Here is a 21,720-nt window from a genome sequence, read left to right as displayed (position 1 = left end):
CGTGATCTTCGATCCCTAAGGCGGCACCGCATCAAAAATTGACAACGTGGAAAAGATATCACCACATGGGCTCAGAAAACCAATGTCAGTAAATCCAGTTCAGCGCTACATCTCTTAAGTGCAAAGAAAAAGACATTTATCCACAGCACCCAGAAACGTCATCTGAGCTCATCTAAGATGGACTATTGTAAAGTGAAAAAAAGTGTTCTGTAGTCCGATGAGTCCACATTTCAAAAAATACAAAAACTTAAAATTGCAATTCACTTTATTGAATTTGATGATTAAAAATCTTTTTTTCAAATATAAAATAAAGTTCCAAGTCAGAGATTTTGAGATCTTCTGCTCCTGAGGCTGTAACGTGGTTGGACCTGGTCAACCTGCTTATCTTCCACAAGGATGCTGTAGACCAGAGGGGAGGAAGAAGAGAAGGCGGAGCGCCTGCGAGGATGCCGGCCTGGAGTCACTGCGGCATTGGGGGTAATGAGAGGCATCACTGAAGTGTCTGTCACCGTTGTGACTGCTGTACTTCTGAGATGATGTTCAGCGCTCCAACCTGCACCCGCACACGCACACTAATTGTGGCTCTGCACTGCCAAAAGCAGGCATTTTTTTTACTGACCAATGATTGAGAGGTGTGAGGCGTCTGCGCTTGGAAATGCCATGTGTCTCTCTTCCTCACATCTCGGTTTCTTCTTCATTGTCTCTTTTTGTCTTACCTGGAACAAACAGCCATGTTTCACTTTGTTTTTTTCTAACGCACTTTATAACAAGTCATCTCACCTTCACCTCAAGTTGAGGGTCTTTGGCCTTCCATTGCCCAAAACTTTCTGTCGACACAAGCACGTCACTTTCTGGATGCGTCGCTCACAAAAGAATTACCATGTGACCTGTTTATGTACACTAGCATGCTTACAAACAAACAAATGTAAGGCCACACAACTCTTACAGCAGGCACAGGTGTGCTATAGCCATGTCAGAAATCTGTGCAGCCTCAACACAGACCCTCCTTACAATATTACATTTTACATGTTAAAATGTTTTTAAAATAAATATATATAGGGAAGGGGGGGGGGGCAAACATACGGCCCGCGGGTCGGAACCGGCCCGCAAGGGGGTTCGATCAAGCCCGCAGGATAATTTAAAAGTGAAAAAAAAATGCAGAAAAGACACGGAACGAATACTTTTAATAAGGTGCAATTCATGGAGTATCCGCTAGACCTGTTTATTAAATTTCAACATTTTCCGAATGTTCCTGTGCTTCTTTAGACCAAAACAAAGGAAATACATTATTTTGGTTATTTATAGCAGAGTATGGTATAATTTTAATGGTCCGGCCCACTTTAAATCTACCGAGGCCGTATGCGGCCCATAATATTATGAAATGAGTTTGAGTATAAAAACATGATGTTCACAGGTAGTCAGTCTGATTTTTTTTTTGCTGAATGTTCTATACACTGAAGTACTATATACTGATATTCTTGTGCTGTTTATCATCCTTTCAGTTAAAAAAAAATAAAGAAAATGGTGTGCTGAAAATGATTTTATCAATATCGGCCCACTCAATGTATATGTACTGAAGCGATATGGTTGGTTATATATTTTGGTATGGCTGAGAGTTTTGGAATAGGTTGTATTTTTTATATTTATTGTTGTTAGTTTTAATTTTGGAAAAAATAAAAATAAAACCAAATTCTCAGATGGTGCCCAGAAGATTTACTTCCAAGTCTTCAGACCGACCTGCTCGCTGCAGCACCTCCTGCAGGCGACATTGTGTGTCTTGGAGCTGCTGCAAGACCAGAAGACTCTGCTGGGTGGGGTCTTTGTGGCTTGCACACACCCAGAGCAAAAGACACACTGCGACCACCATCATGCACCTCCTCAACATTGCGACATAAACATCGACCACCTCCTGGACACGCAAATTGCTTGTTATACACAAGCGCTGGCACACCCGCACATTAGGAGTCACACTTACCATGTGTTTGTGTTCGGGATAATCGGAGGTTACGTGCTGGTAGATCTTCCTCTCCAAGTAGAAATTCATACACACCAGACCCATCAATGGCAACCTGCAACCATTAAAACGGCAAATGCACGCAAGCTCGTGGTGATATGGCTGGACAGAAATTCTCTTGCTGCTGAAGTGGGAGGAGCTACCTGGCCCTGGAGGAGCGCTGGGTGGAGGTGAGAAGGAAAGAGGCACAGAGGGCGGCGGCATTGTACAGACAAGAAGTGACACTGTGCGCCTCCATGATCAGGAAATTCTGCATGAAGGAAACTCTGTTGAAGAGTTCTGAGAGTGCCACCTGCTGCTCCTTGGAGACACTGCTCAGCTCCGAGAACATTGAACGAAGACCTGCGGGTGTCGTGACAATGAGCGGTGATAGCATACTTGAAAGTAACCTCCAGAAGTCAGAAGATTGAGTACAAAGGGGTACCTTGAAATTTCCCATTGTCAACAATTCGATTTATAATTCATTCCAGAGTTGGAAATGATGATGAAACCTGTGATTGTAATAATAATAAAAAAAAGAGGCTAACCAATCTATTGATCTGTACTCACCCCAACAATCATTAAAAACAATGGCACATAACTTTACTGACAAATGAAGAGGCCTGATTCAACATACACATTTTTTACAGTCACATCAGTATGAGATGCACTCAGCCCCTCATGAGATGCAAAACTTGGCAAGCTGCCCCAGCGATGTGCCATCAAAATGTCACAACAGTCACATAAACCCCAAAGTCCTTTGCAAACAAGATGCTTGAGAGTCCAATTAAGCCAAGACCAATAAAACCAATTAAAAAAAGTAACTGTGGCAGACATGTAGCGCAGCCCTCCGAAGCCCAAGTCAGCGCAAACTGTAGGCCAGTCTCAGCGTCAGATACATACGGTAGGTTTGGCATAACCACAAAGGATATCCAGCATAAAACCTTTTCAGAACAGTCATGAGCGTTCATTTTAATAATTTCATATCGCATTAGTCAAGGCCCAGGTTAATAATGACCACAAGCTAATGTTGAAATTTGAAAAGTAGGCATGTCCTGGAGGTGAAAAGAGTGTTCGATTCAGCGATGAGCAAATGTGAATGTACATGATGATGATGATGATTAAGACATGATGGAATTCAGGACAAGAGTCTAGAGCACAGGTGTCAAACTCAAGGCCAGATCTGGCCCGCCGCATCATTTTATGTGGGCCGCGAAAGCAAATCAAATATGTCAACTTCTACCATGATTGCTAAAATCTGGACCAAAATTTCTCAACTCCTCATATGTAATAAGTAAGAGGGATGTTGTTATTCTTGATGTATTTAATTCACAGTCATAATGGCCATCCAAGGAAAACTGTCACTTTAATGTGGCCCGCGACAAAAAAAAGAGTTTGACACCCCTGGTCTAGAGAAACTGAGAGTGGAACACTTTGTCAGTGGATGGAGATGGCTGTGGGGATGACTTTCTTCCAGAAGAGGGAGAAACATACGCTGTGACCTACAAGAGCGGCCTCGAAGCACGAGTGTCGCTAGATGGCACAGAATGGCGGTTTGTAAGATGAGTCTGGTGGTGGTGAGATGACGAAGACACAGGCAGAGCAGAGAACCATGTTGTGGAATCTTAGACAGGAAGAGTGTTTTGCGGCTGTCGGAGAAGAGGTGAGAAAGACTCTTGGATGGTAAGAGGATCTTCCAGAAGACTTGACCACGACAGGTGGTCAGAACACAGGAATCCATCGTGCGCTACATTCGAGCAGACACTCGGAAATAGTTACAAAGCTGTTGGTCGCTAGCTGCATGCTAGCGAGAGACAAATTAGCTTAGTGTAAAGCTCGAATGAGGCTAGTACAACACAATGCAGATGGATTTAAAATGGGCCCTAAGAGAAAAAACATCCATTCTGCCATTGGCCAGGGTGAGGCGCAGGATCTTGGAGGTTAAAGAGAGTCATTTTAAACAAAAACGGAAAAACTGGGTTGATGCGCTGCGTCAACACGGCGTAGTATGGCTACACTCCGGTACGTTTGAATGAATGTCTTTGTGAACGTATGATGGAGATAAAGCACTACATACTGTATGCATTAACAGTGACCATTTTGATCAAATTTGAGTTTTCATTTTTTGGACTAGAAAACTTGAAATAATTAGTTTCACATTGCAGTTAGCGAGGCAAAATTTGCATTTTGTGCCTCATCTAAACACACAGAACAGCAGAAGTGGCCACTGAGAAAATCCCAAAAAGCTTCGCTGTGATAGGCGAGCGCACATTGTAGTTGGAGATCCAGTTCGGTGCTACTTACTCACAAGCAAGCTCGCAATGAGTTTCAGCTGGCTGCGAGTATGGCTAAGCACTTCGCGGAATGGTACGGCTGACCGTGATGCTCGGGACCGGCCTGGAAATATACCGGGCGTTCTGGGAAATTAACACATTTTCCCAAAAGTCCCATTAGCCAGCCTGCCCCTGTCTTCAGGAACAATTTGAAAACAGGTTCCCTTATGCAACTAAGCAATTGTTCAAATGGAATCTATCTATCTATATATGTGAGGTGTTGTCTTCAGGGACAGTTCATGAAAACAGCCATCGTCTCACATGGCCTTCAATCCATCCCTCCATTCCTCTGCCTATTTAGTTCTTCTGCTTTGGATTTGAATTGCAGGTGCTCAGGCTCCCTTCGCCATTCAGAAACCATGCACATTCAACAACCATAGGATATAGATTCTATATCCTATGGTTGTTGAATGTGCATGGTGGGCAAAACCACGGCCCGCGGGCCGGATCCGGCCCGTTGGTCTTTTTAATCCGGCCCGCCGAAGATTGGTGCACAATTAAGGTTTGATTGCATTCATTTTGTTTGGACTTGTAATGACAGGTATTTCAACACCAGGTGGCGCAGTTACTTCAAGTTGCAGAGCACAGGGAGGGAGGGGAAGACGAAGAAAGAGGGAGAGAGTAATGACCATGGAAGGGAAAGTGATATGTTTCTGATTAAAGGAAGCGGGTAACAAAGTACCAAACATTCAGGAGACGCCTGGAGTCGGAAAGACTCAAATTACGAGACTTTGAAAAACAAGGAAGCGATTCTTACTCAGTCCGATTCTGGCAATTTCCATGCTCAGAGTGAATTGCTTGTGGCTCGAGTAAATGAACATTTCCTAGAATGGTTTAATTGTTTTCATGTTAAAAACTTTCAGCAAACTGGACTGCTAATAAGAGAGGAGGCGAGTTCCATAGCGACTTCGAAGCGTCCTGAGGCTGGCTTCAAAAGTTCGTTGCGCGACATCAGCTGAGCAATGCTGTCATGTGTGGTGATCGAGAAAAGGTAAAGTTAGAGACAGTGAGTGAGAGGAAAGAAAAGCCACAAGGTCTCTTACTCATCTCATTTTGTAGCAAATAGTCCTATTTCTAACTTTTGGCCCTCCACAATATTTTCTGCTTCTCATTTGGCCCCCCCCCGGGAAAATAATTGCCCACCCCTGATATAGAACAATATGTAAAAACTGCCTGTGCATTAATCAGAGGGGTTGAGGGGGTTCGTGTGACAGAAGAGAGAACAGATAGATGGGTTAAGAGAACACATGAGGGCAGTTGGTGTTGGAGAGGAAGATGCAGAAAATAGGCATAGTAAGGAAAAGATGATGCTCTGTCACTACCCGCAACAGGACAAGCCAAAAGGAAAACAAGACATGTCTTGGTGGACATGTCTTCATAGAGGCTGTACATGACTACACTGAAAAAAATACGGAGACAGCGCTGGAGTCTTTTCTGCTTTAAACGGGAGGATCCTTACTTCACGGTAACGTCCTGTGGACTTTCGTCTCTTACCACCAATGATCCTTTAAGAAAAAGCAAAACACCCACAGAGTCGATCCTTCTATTCTGTCTGAAATAAGCTCTACTGTGACGTGCTGATGACTTGCTTGATTTGATCACTGATGATGGCACATCAGACTCCAAATAGGATTTGAACTTGAGGGCGTTTTTTTTTTGTCTGGGAAATTCTAATTCATCCATCCATCCATCATCTACCGCTTATCCGGGGCCGGGTCGCGGGGGCAACAGCTTTAGCAGGGAAGCCCAGACTTCCCTCTCCCTAGCTACTTCTTCCAGCTCTCCCCGGGGGATCCCGAGACGTTCCCAGGCCAGCTGGGTGACATAGTCTCTCCAGCGTGTCCTGGGTCTTCCTCGGGGTCTCCTCCCGGTGGGACATGCCCGGAACACCTCACCAGGGAGGCGCTCAGGGGGCAACCGAATCAGATGCCCAAGCCACCTCATCTGGCTCCTCTCGATGTGGAGGAGAAGCGGCTCGACTCTGAGCCCCTCCCGGATGACCGAGCTTCTCACCTTATCTCTAAGGGAGAGCCCGGACACCCTGCGGAGAAAACTCATTTCGGCCGCTTGTAACCGGGATCTCGTTCTTTCGGTCACGACCCATAGCTCGTGACCATAGATGAGGGTTGGAACGTAGATCGACCGGTAAATTGAGAGCTTCGCCCTTTGGCTCAGCTCCTTCTTCACCATGACAGACCGATACAACGTCCGCATCACAGCAGACGCTGCACCGATCCGCCTGTCGATCTCCCGCTCCCTCCTGCCCCCACTCGTGAACAAGACCCCAAGATACTTGAACTCCTCCACTTGGGGCAAGATCTCCTCCCCGACCCGGAGGGGACACTCCACCCTTTTCCGACTGAGGACCATGGTTTCAGATTTGGAGGTGCTGATCTTCATCCCAACCGCTTCACACTCGGCTGCGAAACGCTCCAGTGAGAGTTGGAGAGACCCGTTTGAAGGAGCCAACAGCACCACATCATCTGCAAAAAGCAGGGATGCAATACTGAGGCCCCCAAAACGGATCCCCTCAACGTTTCGGCTGCGCCTAGAAATTCTGTCCATAAAGGTTATGAACAGAATCGGCGACAAAGGGCAGCCTTGGCGGAGTCCTACCCCCACTGGAAACGATTCCGACTTACTGCCGGCAATGCGAACCAAACTCTGACATCGGTGGTATAGTGACCGAACAGCCCGTATCAGGGGGTTCGGTACCCCATACCCACGAAGCACCCCCCACAGAACTCCCCGAGGGACACGGTCAAACGCCTTCTCCAAGTCCACAAAACACATGTAGACTGGTTGGGCGAATTCCCACATACCCTCGAGGACCCTGCTAAGGGTGTAGAGCTGGTCCACTGTTCCACGGCCGGGACGAAAACCACACTGCTCCTCCTCAATCTGAGGGTCGACTTCCTGACGGACCCTCCTCTCCAGCACCCCTGAATAGACCTTACCAGGGAGGCTGAGGAGTGTGATCCCTCTGTAGTTGGAACACACCCTCCGGTCCCCCTTTTTAAAAAGAGGGACTACCACCCCGGTCTGCCAATCCAGAGGCACTCTCCCTGTTGACCACGCGATGTTGCAGAGGCGTGTCAACCAGGACAGCCCCACAACATCCAGAGCCTTGAGGAACTCCGGGCGGATCTCATCCACCCCCGGGGCCTTGCCACCGAGGAGCTTTTTAACCACATCGGTGACTTCAACCACAGAGATAGGAGAGCCCACCTCAGAGTCCCCAGGCTCTGCTTCCTCCAAGGAAGGCGTGTTGGTGGAGTTGAGGAGGTCTTCGAAGTACTCTGCCCACCGATTCACAACGTCCCGAGTCGAAGTCAGCAGCGCCCCATCCCCACTGTACACAGTGTTAGTGGTGCACTGCTTCCCCCTCCTGAGACGTCGGATGGTGGACCAGAATTTCCTCGAAGCCGTCCGGAAGTCGGCGTCCATGGCCTCACCGAACTCTTCCCACGCTCGGGTTTTTGCCTCGGCGACCACCGAAGCTGCCTTCCGCTTGGCCAGTCGATACCCGTCAGCTGCCTCTGGGGTCCCACAGGCCATAAAGGCTCGATAGGACTCCTTCTTCAGCTTGACGGCATCCCTTACTGCTGGTGTCCACCAGCGAGTACGGGGGTTGCCGCCACGACAGGCACCAACCACCTTACGGCCACAACTCAGATTGGCCGCCTCAACAATAGAGGCACGGAACATGGTCCACTCGGGCTCAATGTCCCCCGCCTCCCCCGGAACATGGGAAAAGCCCTGTCGGAGGTGGGAGTTGAAACTCCTTCTGACAGGGGATTCCGCCAGACGCTCCCAACAAACCCTCACAATACGTTTGGGTCTGCCAGGACGGACCGGCATCTTCCCCCACCATCGGAGCCTACTCACCACCAGGTGGTGATCAGTTGACAGCTCCGCCCCTCTCTTCACCCGAGTGTCCAGAACATGCGGCCGCAAATCCGATGATACAACTACAAAGTCGATCATCGAACTGCGGCCTAGGGTGTCCTGGTGCCAAGTGCACATATGGACACCCTTATGCTTGAACAAGGTGTTCGTTATGGACAATCCGTGGCGAGCACAGAAGTCCAATAACAAAACACCACTCGAGTTCTGATCGGGGGGGCCGTTCCTCCCAATCACGCCCCTCCAGGTCTCACTGTCATTGCCCACGTGAGCATTGAAGTCCCCCAGCAGAACAAGGGAGTCCCCAGCAGGAGTACTCTCCAGCACACCCTCCAAGGACTCCAAAAAGGGTGGGTATGCTGAGCTGCTGTTTGGTGCATATGCACAAACGACAGTCAGGACCCGTCCGCCCACCCGAAGGCGGAGGGAGGCAACCCTCTCGTCTACCGGTGTGAACCCCAATGTACAGGCACTGAGCCGGGGGGCAATGAGTATGCCCACACCTGCTCTGCGCCTCTCACCTTGAGCAACTCCAGAGTGGAAGAGAGTCCAACCCCTCTTGAGAGAACTGGTACCAGAACCCAGGCTGTGTGTGGAGGCAAGTCCGACTATATCCAGTCGGAAATTCTCTGCCTCACACACCAGCTCGGGCTCCTTCCCTGCCAGAGAGGTGACATTCCATGTCCCAAGAGCTAGCTTCTGCAGCCGAGGATCGGACCGCCAGGGTCCCCGCCTTTGGCTGCCGCCCAGCTCACATTGCACCCGACCCCTTTGGCCCCTCTCATGGGTGGTGAGCCCATGGGAAGGGGGACCCACGTTGCCTCTTCGGGCTGTGCCCGGCCGGGCCCCATGGGTGTAGGCCCGGCCACCAGGCGCTTGCCAACGAGCCCCACCTCCAGGCCTGGCTCCAGAGGGGGGCCCCGGTGACCCGCGTCCGGGCAAGGGAAACCTTGGTCCATATATTTTTGTCATCATAAGGGGTCTTTGAGCCGTGCTTTGTCTGGCCCCTCACCTAGAACCTGTTTGCCATGGGTGACCCTGCCAGGGGCATAAAGCCCCAGACAACCTAGCTCCTAGGATCATTGGGACACACAAACCCCTCCACCACGGTAAGGTGACGACTCACGGAGGGGGGAAATTCTAATTCAATCCTCAAATTGCTGGAGTTTGGAGCATTCCAATTTCAAGGTACCTCTCAATGATGTTGATGTTCTATCCTTAACAACATCCTGGAAATGGCAGCATGACAGAACAGTGTTCAAACTGGTGTGCGTGTGTTTTTGTCTTGCCCTGGGTAGCGTCTCTCAGGGTGACTCTAAGCTCCTCCCCACTTTCCAGGATCTCCTGCTGTGCCTGTAAAGCAACGCTCTGGGCCTCCATCAGCTCCTCAGCCATTTGCTGAGTGGACTGAAGTTGCTCGACAACACCTGCGGAACTTTCCGTCAGCCTAACACACACACAGACACAAAAACACACACACAGACATTTCTTGAGGCTTCATGTGCACACTAACCCCCCCCCCAAAAAAAAAACAAAAAACACCCCACCAACCCCCTCTTACTTGCCAAATAAGATTGTCAAACTGGCAGCCATGTATGATGTGGAGAATATGCTGTCATGAACTTCCAGTGAGACTGACTCATTCATAGCACTTGGCCAAAAAAGCAGTCGGAGAAGGGATGCGCATGCCATGTTAACAGACATTCTCAAAATACATCAATGCTTAAATGTCAAGTGTGAAATAATTTTAGGACATTCCAAACGATACATTTTTATGTCACAGGTTGAAAAAAAATACTTTCAATAAAGCATGAAAAAATTATTTGTATTTCGTAAATCCGACAAAGTAATCGTTTTCCCGACGTGAGATCCTGGCGAGCAACAAACGCGGCCGGAAGTGTGACGTCACTTCAAGGACAACAACAGCGAGGCTCACGATGGAAAGTGTACAAAACCAGTCGGAAAGTGACGTTTCCACTTTATTTTAGGAGATCCAGGTGTTTGAAAAGTTGGAGGAAGAGGAGGCTGTTGGCAAGATGTATGTTGGACCGTCTATGTATGAGCCAGAGGCTCAGGATGCAGAAAATGTTGTGCCCAAATGGCCAGACATGGAGTGGAGACAACATCTGTCGGGATTGGAAGAACGGCAAGCTATATAGGCAGTTCGATGCTGTAAAGTGCGCACGATGTGATTACCTATTTGGTCCATGTATTCCCACTAGCACTGAGCACACACGTCATAGTGGGATGGTGTCCTACATTGTCATTGCTAAGGTAGTTCTTAGTCCACTCCGCACAATATATCGGCAACATTGTTAGCTGCAAACCATTACAGAGGACTCTGTCCATGCACTCAAATAGTTTGAATGGTTTTTGTACAGGATTACATCCATGTACATGTACAATACAGTGAAACTCCTCTACAACGAAATCATGTTTGCAGCAAGAAATTTTTCACAACAAGGGGTTTTTCACTGTAGCAAATGTGATCTCAGATGTAAAACACACACACACACACGTACTCTTTATTTTTATTCCAATAGTGCATAAGTATGAGCACACACTTATTTGACACTTCATATAGTCAGTGTAGAAAAAAAAAAGTGAAAGAAATTGCGAAATGTACGATCAGCATTCACTTTCACTTACCGTATTTTCACGACTATAAGGCGCCATTACAAGTCTTAAATTTTCTCCAAAATGGGCAGGACGCCTTATAATGCGGAGCGTCTTGTGTATGCGCTGAGTTCCAAAACCTGACTGACAGCCGACACGCTGTTTATATAGAGAAAAGGCGGAAGTGAGTGTGGACAGCCATGCGGCAAAGAAGTCGGCCAATCAGTGAAGGGTGGGCGTGTATATACCGTATTTTCACGACCATTCGACGCACCGTATGGTTGGGCGCAGTCTCATTAATGGGTGCTATTTCTGTATTTTACACATAGACAAAACGCACTGTATTATTGGGCGCAATTTTAAAGTGGTAAAACATACGCCAGCTTAAACATACGGCATGCATGCGCGCACGCTAAAAACACGTTAGCTTGTAGCATACGGTAGCATGCCAAGACATACAGATACAAGCTAAAAACACGTTTTTAAAAAGGCAACGGAAAACTGAGTTCCGTTGTATTTTATTTAGCCATTGTACAATGTACTCACGATTTTCGATCAATCATCACCCAGAAATCCATCAAAGTCCTCATCCTCTGTATCAGAATTGAACAATTGTGCAAGTACCGGTAATCCATCAAAAACGCCGTGTTCCCTCTCGTTGTCAGTCACTCTCATTGCCATGTGGCTCCACAGAAATGATGCCGGCTTTGCCAAAAACTCGAACAACAGTGCAAGCAGACACGTTCGTCCAAGCAGCCACAATCCATTCGCAAATTGTGGCGTAACTCGCCCGGCGCTGCCTCTCACTCTTTGTAAAGTTGTGTTTGCCATCGATCATTCATTGTTCCCATGCCGTTCGCAACTTTACTTTGAACGCCCGGTTGATGCCGATGTCCAGCGGTTGGAGTTCTTTAGTCAAGCCTCCGGGAATAACGGCAAGCTCAGAGTTCATTTGCTTGACTTGGTTTTTCACCGCTGCTGTGAGATGGGCACGCATGCCAAAAGCATAACCGATGGCTTGAAGTTTGAACTGAGCTTCGTAGTCGTGTCTCTTTGTAGATTTTATTTTCGGGGGTTCTTAGAAACCAAAACCGAAGTTGTTTTGCAACAATGCACATAGCCACACTCTATACAGGTGTTGGTACCTGCTTGGGGCGTCCCTTTAGCGTCCACTTACACGCCCACCCTTCACTGATTGGCGGACTTCTTCCCCACATGCCTGTCCTCACTCACATCTGCCTTTTCTCTCTCTCGCTCTCCATATATGTATATATATATATACACGCCCACCCTTCACTGATTGGCCGACTTCTTTGCCGCATGCATGTCCACAGTCACTTCCGCCTTTTCTCTATATAAACAGCGTGTCGGCTGTCAGTCAGGTTTTGGAACTCAGCGCATAGACAAGACGCTCCGCATCATAAGGCGTCCTGTCCATTTTGGAGAAGATTTAAGACTTTTAATGGCGCCTTATAGTCGTGAAAATACGGTATACATATATGGAGAGAGAGAGAAAAGGCGGATGTGAGTGAGGACAGGCATGCGGGGAAGAAGTCCGCCAATGAGTGAAGGGTGGGCGTGTAAGTGGACGCCCCAAGCAGGTACCAACACCTGTATAAAGTGTGGCTATGTGCATTATTGCAAAACAACTTCGGTTTTGGTTTCTAAGAACCCCCGAAAATAAATTCTACAAAGAGACACGCCTACGAAGCTCAGTTCAAACTTCAAGCCATCGGTTATGCTTCATGGCAAACACAACTTTACAAAGAGTGAGAGGCAGCGCCGGGCGAGTTATGCCACAATTCGCCAATGGATTGTGGCTGCTTGGACGAACGTGTCTGCTTGCACTGTTGTTCGAGCTTTTGGCAAAGCCGGCATCATTTCTGTGGAGCCACATGGCAATGAGAGTGACTCTGATAACGAGAGGGAACCCGGCGTTTTTGATGGATTACCGGTACTTGCACAATTGTTCAATTCTGATACAGAAGATGAGGACGTTGATGGATTTCTGGGTGATGATTGATCGAAAAACGTGAGTACATTGTACGATGGCTAAATAAAATACAACCGAACTCAGTTTTGCTTCCGTTGCCTTTTTAAAAACGTGTTTTTAGCGTGTATCCGTATGTCTTGACATGCTACCGTATGCTTCAAGCTAATGTGTTTTTAGCGTGCGCGCATGCATGCCGTATGTTTAAGCGGGCGTATGTTTTACCACTGTAAAACTGCGCCCAATAATACAGTGCGTTTTGTCTATGTGTCAAATACAGAAATAGCACCCGTTAATGAGATTGCGCTCAACAATACGGTGCGCCGAATGGTCGTGAAAATACGGTACCTTATTCTTTTCATTTGGCCACTCAAACAACTTTTGGCCTGAATGTGAACAGTGCATCGCCACACAGTGCTGAGGCATTCCACCAAATAACTTGATAACAATGGCAAAGAGCAGTTAACTGGACAATCAACAAAACAGGAAATGGCTGACTGGCGACTCGGCATTCTGTAAAAACAAAAGCATTTTCGTTGTCAAGTGCGCTGCTATGGGTTTAACTATGAACCTGGGTGGGTTGTGTTAGAAAAACCAACGAAAATGTGCGTGAAATTGTTTTACTTTAAGTATTATTCAAAAGATAGGTGGCCAAGATGACTTCACACCTAACCTTTAATTAGCTACTATAAACTTTCTAAAACAGCTATTGTTCATTTTAATGATACACTTTATAATCTGGGATCATATCCTCAATAATACAGGACATGAGATTGGTGGCTAAACTCACTTCATAGGTTATATTTGTGTACACTCTATCTGCTGTATATTTCTTGTATTGTGTCCATTTCATGATGACAGGGGTCACACAAACAAGAACCCAATTTTACACGGACTTTAAAGCCCTTACTGTTGAAACTAGCACTGAAGAAACACTTGAATGGGGACCAACAGAATGTCGACTGGTTGTGGTGCAATCAGTCCAAAATATATTTCAATTAAACAAAGTACAGTGAAACGCCTCTACAACGAAACCTACATGGGCGAAAATACCCCATGTAATGTGAAAAAAATCTTCATGCATTAACACCATTTCCATTCTCCTGCCTCCCATACGACGAAAAAAAAACTCTGTTGCGTTATACGAAATCATTTTCTCTGCTCCAGCCTCTCGAAGACATTTACTACAACGAAATCTAATCCAACAGCGACCTCTACTGCTTCGTTCGGAAACGGCAACAGCAACCACCACACTGGTTTACATAGTGAACGATGTTTATTTCGGTCACAGCTGCGAGTTTCCTGAACGCAACATACTCATAGCTGCTCTGCCATTGGCTTACCGAGCATCGTCCTGGCCTCCGATTGGCCAAGAGGGACCTCACTGTCTGTGTGTGTAGATACTGAAGCTAGATCCGTAGAAGATAGAGTGGAATGCATCCGATTAGCTGCTCAGAGTAAATTGCTTATGGCTCGACGGACATTCAAATAAACGAATGTTTCCTCGAATGCTTTACTTGTTATCATGCTAAAAACTGGAGCGATTCTCTCTCATTAGCGCTCCAGTTAGCGTAAGGTTTTTAGCCTTCGAGAGCCAACTATGGCCATTGAGAACTACGAAGGGTCCCGTGGCTGGCTTAAAAGTTCATTGCATGACATCAGCTGAGCAACGCTGGCTTGGGTGGCGATCGAGGGGAGGTCGAGTTGGAGACAGTGCGATGGTGGAAAGAAAAGCCACCGGGTCCAGGAAGTATTTGTTATTGTTAGATTCAGACGAGCATGGCCGTTGTATTGCTAAAATGGCTACAAAACAGACCTTTGGATGTCAAGCAGCTAAGACAAGAAGAGCTCTGATGCTGGAAGAGAGGGTAAAAGTGATCAAAATGAAAGACGGAGCAAGCAAAATAAAAGACTTTATCCAAGAAATTGATGTAAGTGAAAGTGAATGCTGATCGTACATTTCGCAATTTTTTCACTTTTTTTTCTTTCTACACTGACTATATTAAGTGTCAAATAAGTGTGTGCTCATACTTATGCACTATTGGAATAAAAATAGAGTACACATACGTTTGTGTGTGCGTGTGTGTGTGTGTGTGCTTACATCTGAGATCAAATTTGCTAAAGTGAAAAACCCCTGTTGTAAAAAATTTCTTGCTGCAAACATGATTTCGTTGTAGAGGAGTTTCACTGTACCAGTCTATCCTGTCCTACTCTATGAAATTGAACCCACAAAAATAAAGGAAAGAAATACCCCCCGCCTCACGCACACAAAATAATTATTTCACATTCATGAAGGTTTTTAAAATAATGTAATAATTACTTTCTCTGGTATTTACATTTGTGAAGAATCAATTCATTTGATAACTCAATTAGTTTTGAGGGAAGTAATTAGTAACTATAACAAAATACTTATTTTAAGCAATTTGCCCAACACCGCCCAACGGAAACACCATGCCTCAAAACATGCTTCAAAAATTACGTCCTGGATTTAACAGCATCTCCACCAAAGTTTTGACACAATTTGTCCCATCACTAGCAGTCAGTCGTTCAATTGTGACCACTCCCCCATGCAGTTACCTATGCATGGTGTTCTCAGCTCGGTTGTGCCAGGCTTCAGACTGGAGGAAGTGACAAATGGCGTGGGCATGTGTGAAGAACTCGGTGTAAGTATTGAAGGCCACAGTGTCCATTGATGCTGTGCACCTGCTGACCCCTGAGCCCTCAGGGCATGCTGGGAAATTCCTGCCTGAGCTGAAACACACACACAGTAAAGAATTGACTTTATGGACCAGTGATGTCATGGCCTCTTTGAGGTACTATCAAAGACACCTGATGTACGTCATTGGAAAGAGATTCATTTCAGCACATTCGTTAATAGGAGCAGACCAGGCCATTGAGATGCATCTGTAGACTTTGTGTTTCTTAAATACATTAAATATGCTTGAACACTAGTGAGGAAAACATGTGTAAAGACTGAGAACAATTTAGTACTGAATCGTTCAGCTTTCGCGTTAAACTCTTTATCATTTCACTTATCCACATTTTTGGGACGAGGCTAAAACCTAATGATGCATTTAGTCTTTTTGGCACGAGTCGGCCCTCCGCCACCTACTTAACTGAGCACCGCCTTTCCAACAGTGGCTATCTGACACAATATAGTCATAATATCTCATTTCTATCACTGCAGCATGCAGTTACAAGCTATGCTAAAAATGGATCCTCCCTGAAGAGTTTTGTGTACAGCGTCTCTGTTGTGTCGACTCAAACAAGGCGCACACAGCGAGGTCATGGCAAATGGGATGCCGATCCTGATGCTAGCAAGCTAGCAGCTAGCGCTAGCACACTGCCAATTCCCCAATGCCTCACTCTATTCACAGGTCCACGCAATTGATATGATTCAGGAAACGTTAAATGTTTACTAGCCTGTGAGCTGATGAGCCCGCTCATGAGCTATTTAAGGAGCAGACTGATCACGCCTCATCGATTACGTCACCACCTGTTGTGTCAGTGTGTGGGTCCACATACGGTCAGAGCGACACTTCAGGGAAAATCAACTGTTTATTAAACCACAATATCCCTTGAATAAAACTACCAGCCATTTGAGCACATACTATAACAACATTTATTTGATTGACAGGTGAAAATTGAGCTCAGTGTGTTTTCAGTGCATTTAGTGGAAATGCCCACAGCACCCTACAGCTGGGAGCTGGGCTCTATGTTGCATGGTTTTGGAGCCTCAATTCATATACTGTACTTGGCAATGTATTCATTTATTTAATTCAAATTTTGCAGGTTTGTTAACAACTCCGTCATATCCATAAGACATTTTTATTTTTGCTTAGTAGAGACTTTAAGTTGATATAAATCACTGTATATAAAAAACATTTATCAAAATCTGTCCAATTAAAACGTTAGTGCTTTTACATTTCAGGATACAGTATAGCTGGTCATTAGAAATGCAGATTTAATATTTACAAGCAAATTATTAATATTTATCATCACCATAACACACGCAATCAAAATACAGGTATGGTTATAAAAAATTTGGATTATTTTGCAGAATTAATTTTTTTCATGCGGGAATAGAGATGGCACAGTCGAGTCCTGGCTCACTCTCATAATACTGTAGTTGGCCCAACAGGTTTTCCCAGATTAAAGTGGAGAACTGGTCAAAATCTCGCTCAACTGCCCGACATTTCTCATTCCACGTAACGTTTTTGTTGGCCAACAATACATGCTGAATGTGCTCAGATTGTAAAGTGAATTTAAGTAAAAATAAATGGTGACTGTTTTGTAATGCACTCATTAGATAACTTTTTAGTTTTACATAACATTTACAAAGAAATGTGTGTGCTGTCCAAAACATCAAGACTGCTGGTAGTGACCATGGAGGAACTAGCAGTCTCAGAGGAGCCAAATGTAACTTCACTAATTGTCATCACAAATCACCCTCAACCAGTGGCGGGCCGTGCATTTCAACCTTCAGTGACGTCACATACATACACAATACTGTATAGGCTCGTCAAGCAGCACTTAATTTCAGGAGCATTTAAAACCATCAAGTATGCATTCACAATTAAGAGCAGGAAACTATATTTACAGATATTGTCAAAAATAAAATGTCACCCAAATTACGCTGTGTGATCTTAAACAAGTCTGTCCAATAAATTGCGCAATGTCGTAGTTTCATATAAGACACCAACCAAACAATAACTAAACAAACTATTCTTTGAAAATAAAGTAAACAGATCATTTGCATTTTGAAAATCAGCGATACAACAGCAAATAACTGAAAATGTTGAGCAGCTGAGATTGAACGAACTTTCGTGCACGAAAGTGACTACAATGCGCCATTATAAATTGCAGGTGAGCAGATTTATTTGATATATTTTTGTATCTTTGTCATTTTATTTCGTTACCATTAATTTAATACTAACGAAATAAAATGACAAGAAGAAATGTAAAATAAAATGCATTTACTCACCAATGTAGTGCCTGTTCACTGAGCTGCAGATCTACGCGAGTGTCCCCAAACGTTTTTAAACGCACTGTAGCTTGTAAGTGCCCAGCCGTGCTCTGATGTTTCCTTGCTGCCTTGGTAAAACAACTTAAATTGGTAAATCCAGTGTGGCTCCAAACACCAAATCGGTCAGTTGCGAGCAATAGGCATTCCCAGCGGTAATATTTGCAGCGTTTCTCAGAGGCTGTAAGCCACGGGTACCATTCATAATTGCTCGTCTGAAAACGACGGACAAACCCTTTTCCTTGCTGGGACAGGCTTGCTAGCACAAGAGTTGGGCGACCTCTTCGCACAATATCCAGCTTTTGGTGGAAGATCAGTCTTGAAAATTGTCTGGAAAGTAGTTCTGCAACCAGATCAACATCTTCTCCTTCGGCCATTTTGGATTCAAATGCAGTGATCGCTCTAGCAGGCGCTCATACAATCTTTTTTTTTTTTTAGAATCTTTATTGAACAAGTCAGGATACAATTCTCAGTAAACAGAAAAGGCGCTAATCCAATCACCGAACGCGCACGGCCAGTCTCGACGTAAACCCTTCTAGCTGGCCCAAGTACGCAGACTCGCGATCTGATTGGCTATTGCAACCTGACTGTGCCGTTCACTTACAGCGCACAGGGGCCTGCTCTGTTTAATCTGAAGGCCCAGAGTAAGTTTAATTTACCTGGCAACACAAGCAAGCTGAAATATGATTGGTTAAAAACTCTACCATAATAAATCAGTTATTTATCGAGGGGCTTTCAATGTTGTTTAAAATAACATTGAAAGCCACTCGACTAAGTGGAAATAATATGACGTAAAGAATACAGAGAATAATTTTGTTTACGTATTTATGAAAATAAAATAAATTAAATTTATGTTATTCTCAGAAAAGTACATTTATTAAATTTGCTTTTCTGAGAATGTTTAGGCCAGCAGAGAAGGCCTTGCTGGCCCTGACGTAACGCCACTGCCCTCAACTTTACTATTTAAAATTCATACTATCGATCATAATTTTTTTTTCACGTTTGACTTCACGTATCATAGTCATCATATCAAAATTATGAAGGTGTGCTCCCATCCGCGTGTATGCGGACAACGGGTTCAACTTTTTTACTTTTCACTTGTTTTAACATACACTGTTCATGTGGAAGGGTTTGCATCTGTGTGCCGGTCTATCTGTCTATCTATCAATAGTTGCAGCACGGCGAACAAGTGGTGAGCAAGTCTGCCTCACACTTGGTTCTTCTGCTTTGGATTTGAATTGCGGGTTCTGAGGCTTCCTCCCATATTCCCAAACCTTGCATATTAAGCATCCATAAAACATTAGAGACCAGATAAATATCGTATTGGTTTGTGTGTGCCTTTCATTAAACATATTAGCTATTGGAGTTATTTATTTCAACATAATCATATTACATCACTTTAACATTTTGATACTTGCATCGCGTTACTATCTACATATTTTTTAATCCGCAAACAAATCACTGCATCAGAATACATTTTTAAAGCAACCTCGGTAATTACGCCATCAAACACTTTGTCTAAACACGACCTGTGAGTTCGTTTTATCTAGGCAGATGCCCGATTGAAAGACACAATCAACAACGGTGGCTGGAGGCACAGAAGAATGAAACGTGAGGATTGGACTACTGATGAAGTGAAGTTAATATAACATTTGAAAGGAAAGTTAACGACAAGAACCGTTCTCACCTGCTCAGGTGACAATGTGTGAATTTGAGCGCTAAAAGGCCTTGAGACTCTGACGTCAGCTCCGCGCAGTGTGTATCGAGCTGCTCCAGCGTACTTGCCCAACACTCGCCATAGTTGGAATTTGTTGCAAGGCTCCGGATGCGCCGCAGCTCCATTTGACCCCGCTCTATGCCCGGTGTAGATCCGCCAAGTAGAGGACGAAAGAGCAGCAACGACAAGACCAGCAATGCCGCCACCACCACCACCGTAAAAGCCATGCGGGGGCCACCAGCTTCCTGTGCTAACTGCTCAGCCAATCACAGAGCTCCATTTGAAGCCTGTCAAATGCCACAATTTTTGTAAACATGCTAATAACAATTTGTCAACACTGATTTTGCAATGGCTTTTTCGGTCGAGGAAGAACACATCTGTGCCTCAGTCGATAAATTTGTACTGCATGCATATTATTATCATGTATGATTATAAAACAAGCCTAATGAACAGAATGTCAAAAAAACTCCAACCAACAGGTGGCACCAGTGCACCGTTGATCCCCTCTTCTTCAAAAGAAATAATTAAAAATATCTTCTTGGTCTCTGCTATGTGGTTACCCAATTTGCAACAAAAATTCAAAGAGGAATGTGACTAAAGGTTATTGGGAGATATACAGGTGTATGGCAAAATAAGAAACCTACGGTTCATCTCAACGCCTTGCAATTCTCTTGGCAAAAAAGGGGCATGGAGCCTTACATCTCACAGGAAATATTTTCCCTTTGCAATGAGAGTGGGCACAGATGGCAATAGGACGTGGGGGACATGACTCCTCAGTTTCATAAAGACCCCTCCACTTTCGCCACCCGAAGGCAATAAAAGACTTTTCGGACAGTCAAATAATGTTCCTTTTCCATTGGCATGGAAAAGGAAAGCCTGTAGTGCACTGTTTCAAACTCTAGGCCTGGGGGCCAGATCGGGCCCACCACATCGTTTTATGTGGCCAGAAAAAGTGAATCAGGTCAACTTCCGTTATCCTTGCTAAAATTTGTACATATCACCTGTAATAAGTAATGTTGAGATTTCGCTTTTTAAATCATCCTTTTTAGCATAATTTAAACAATTATTGAACAAACTATTATCCTTGACGTCTGATTTCAAGTAATCCATCAATTTGTTGTGTACAGGTATATTTAATAACACGATAAGATGATTAAATATTCAATTCAGTTCACTGTCATACCTACCCTTTGAGGGATGACTTAAATTCAAGGTGGCCCACAACCAAAATGAGTTTGACCCCAGCTGTACAATGGCTATAGTGCTGGCTAGATAGATGCATTCTGAGATGAGGAATTGACCGATTCCTCCAAAACAAATTGATCAAATCGAAAATGCAAACTCATATAATTTCCTGATTTAAAAAAAAACAGGCCTTAGCACAGCGATGCCAAGCTGCATCTCTGGCTGGACAGAATTAGCATTCACCCCACTACGACTGCATGAACGATGGGTAACCCTGACGCGCAGGTCCAGTAAAAGGGCAATGATTTAAAAAAACAAAAACAAAAAAAAATCAAATTGAGCTTGTTAGTTTAAAATGGACCATCCCAGCCGGATGATGCGTTTAAGTACTGTAAATAGAAGTACAGTATTCACAAAAAGTGAATGGTTAATATTTTGATTATTTTTACTTTATTTTATTTTACCTCAGTGATTTACAGAAGCTACAAAATCTGCGTGTTGGCGAATGAGCAAAGTCCTGCCATCACAGGACGCTAGCAGCTCCTGGCCTCAAGACAGAGAGCGACACTAGTAGTGCGCCCAACCTTCCCAATTACCCGCGTCTCATTTTCATGAGCACTCCCCACTCCCTTCCACAGCAGTATAAGTAGGACAATTCTTCTGGCATTATCTATCTATCCATCTATTGATTTTCTATTCCACTTGTCCTCACGAGGGTCACGGGCGTGCTGGAGCCTATCCCAGCTGAATTTGGACAATAGGCAGGGTACAATCTGAACTGGTTGCCAGCCAATCGCAGGGCACACATTGTCAAACAACATTGGCACTCACGATCACACTTAGGGACAATTTTGAGTGTTCCATCAACCTGCCATTCATGTTTTTGGAATGTGGTAGGAAACCGGAGTACGCGGAGAAAACCAACCCAGGCATGAGGAGAACATGCAAACTCCACAC

General features: G+C 45.0%; 1 protein-coding gene across 4 annotated transcripts; it reads right to left on the bottom strand.

The window, feature by feature from the left end:
* Nucleotides 1-247: 247 nt before the first annotated feature.
* LOC147211516 (uncharacterized) lies at nt 248-20,141 on the bottom strand. 4 transcript variants are annotated; one of them, XM_086127957.1, is made up of 9 exons: nt 19,549-20,141; nt 15,416-15,589; nt 9,522-9,679; nt 2,158-2,356; nt 1,976-2,069; nt 1,738-1,909; nt 781-827; nt 620-716; nt 248-553 (listed from the first exon to the last, which is right to left on the bottom strand). In XM_086127957.1, the coding sequence occupies exons 1-9, from the start codon at nt 19,803-19,805 to the stop codon at nt 321-323; spliced, it is 1,431 nt and encodes a 476-aa protein (XP_085984083.1). In that variant the 5' UTR covers nt 19,806-20,141; the 3' UTR covers nt 248-320. The 4 variants fall into 4 exon arrangements, with proteins under 4 accessions (XP_085984083.1, XP_085984091.1, XP_085984067.1 ...); XM_086127965.1 differs by having other exon boundaries at nt 787-827; XM_086127941.1 differs by having other exon boundaries at nt 1,738-2,069.
* Nucleotides 20,142-21,720: the final 1,579 nt, after the last annotated feature.

The sequence above is a fragment of the Hippocampus guttulatus genome, chromosome 1, assembly GCF_054856545.1.
Source record: "Hippocampus guttulatus isolate MCC_2025c chromosome 1, RoL_Hgut_1.0, whole genome shotgun sequence".
In the NCBI taxonomy this organism is placed as follows: Eukaryota; Metazoa; Chordata; class Actinopteri; order Syngnathiformes; family Syngnathidae; genus Hippocampus; species Hippocampus guttulatus.
Note: the sequence above shows the minus strand (reverse complement) of the source record. Positions and strands in the feature narration are given on the sequence as shown.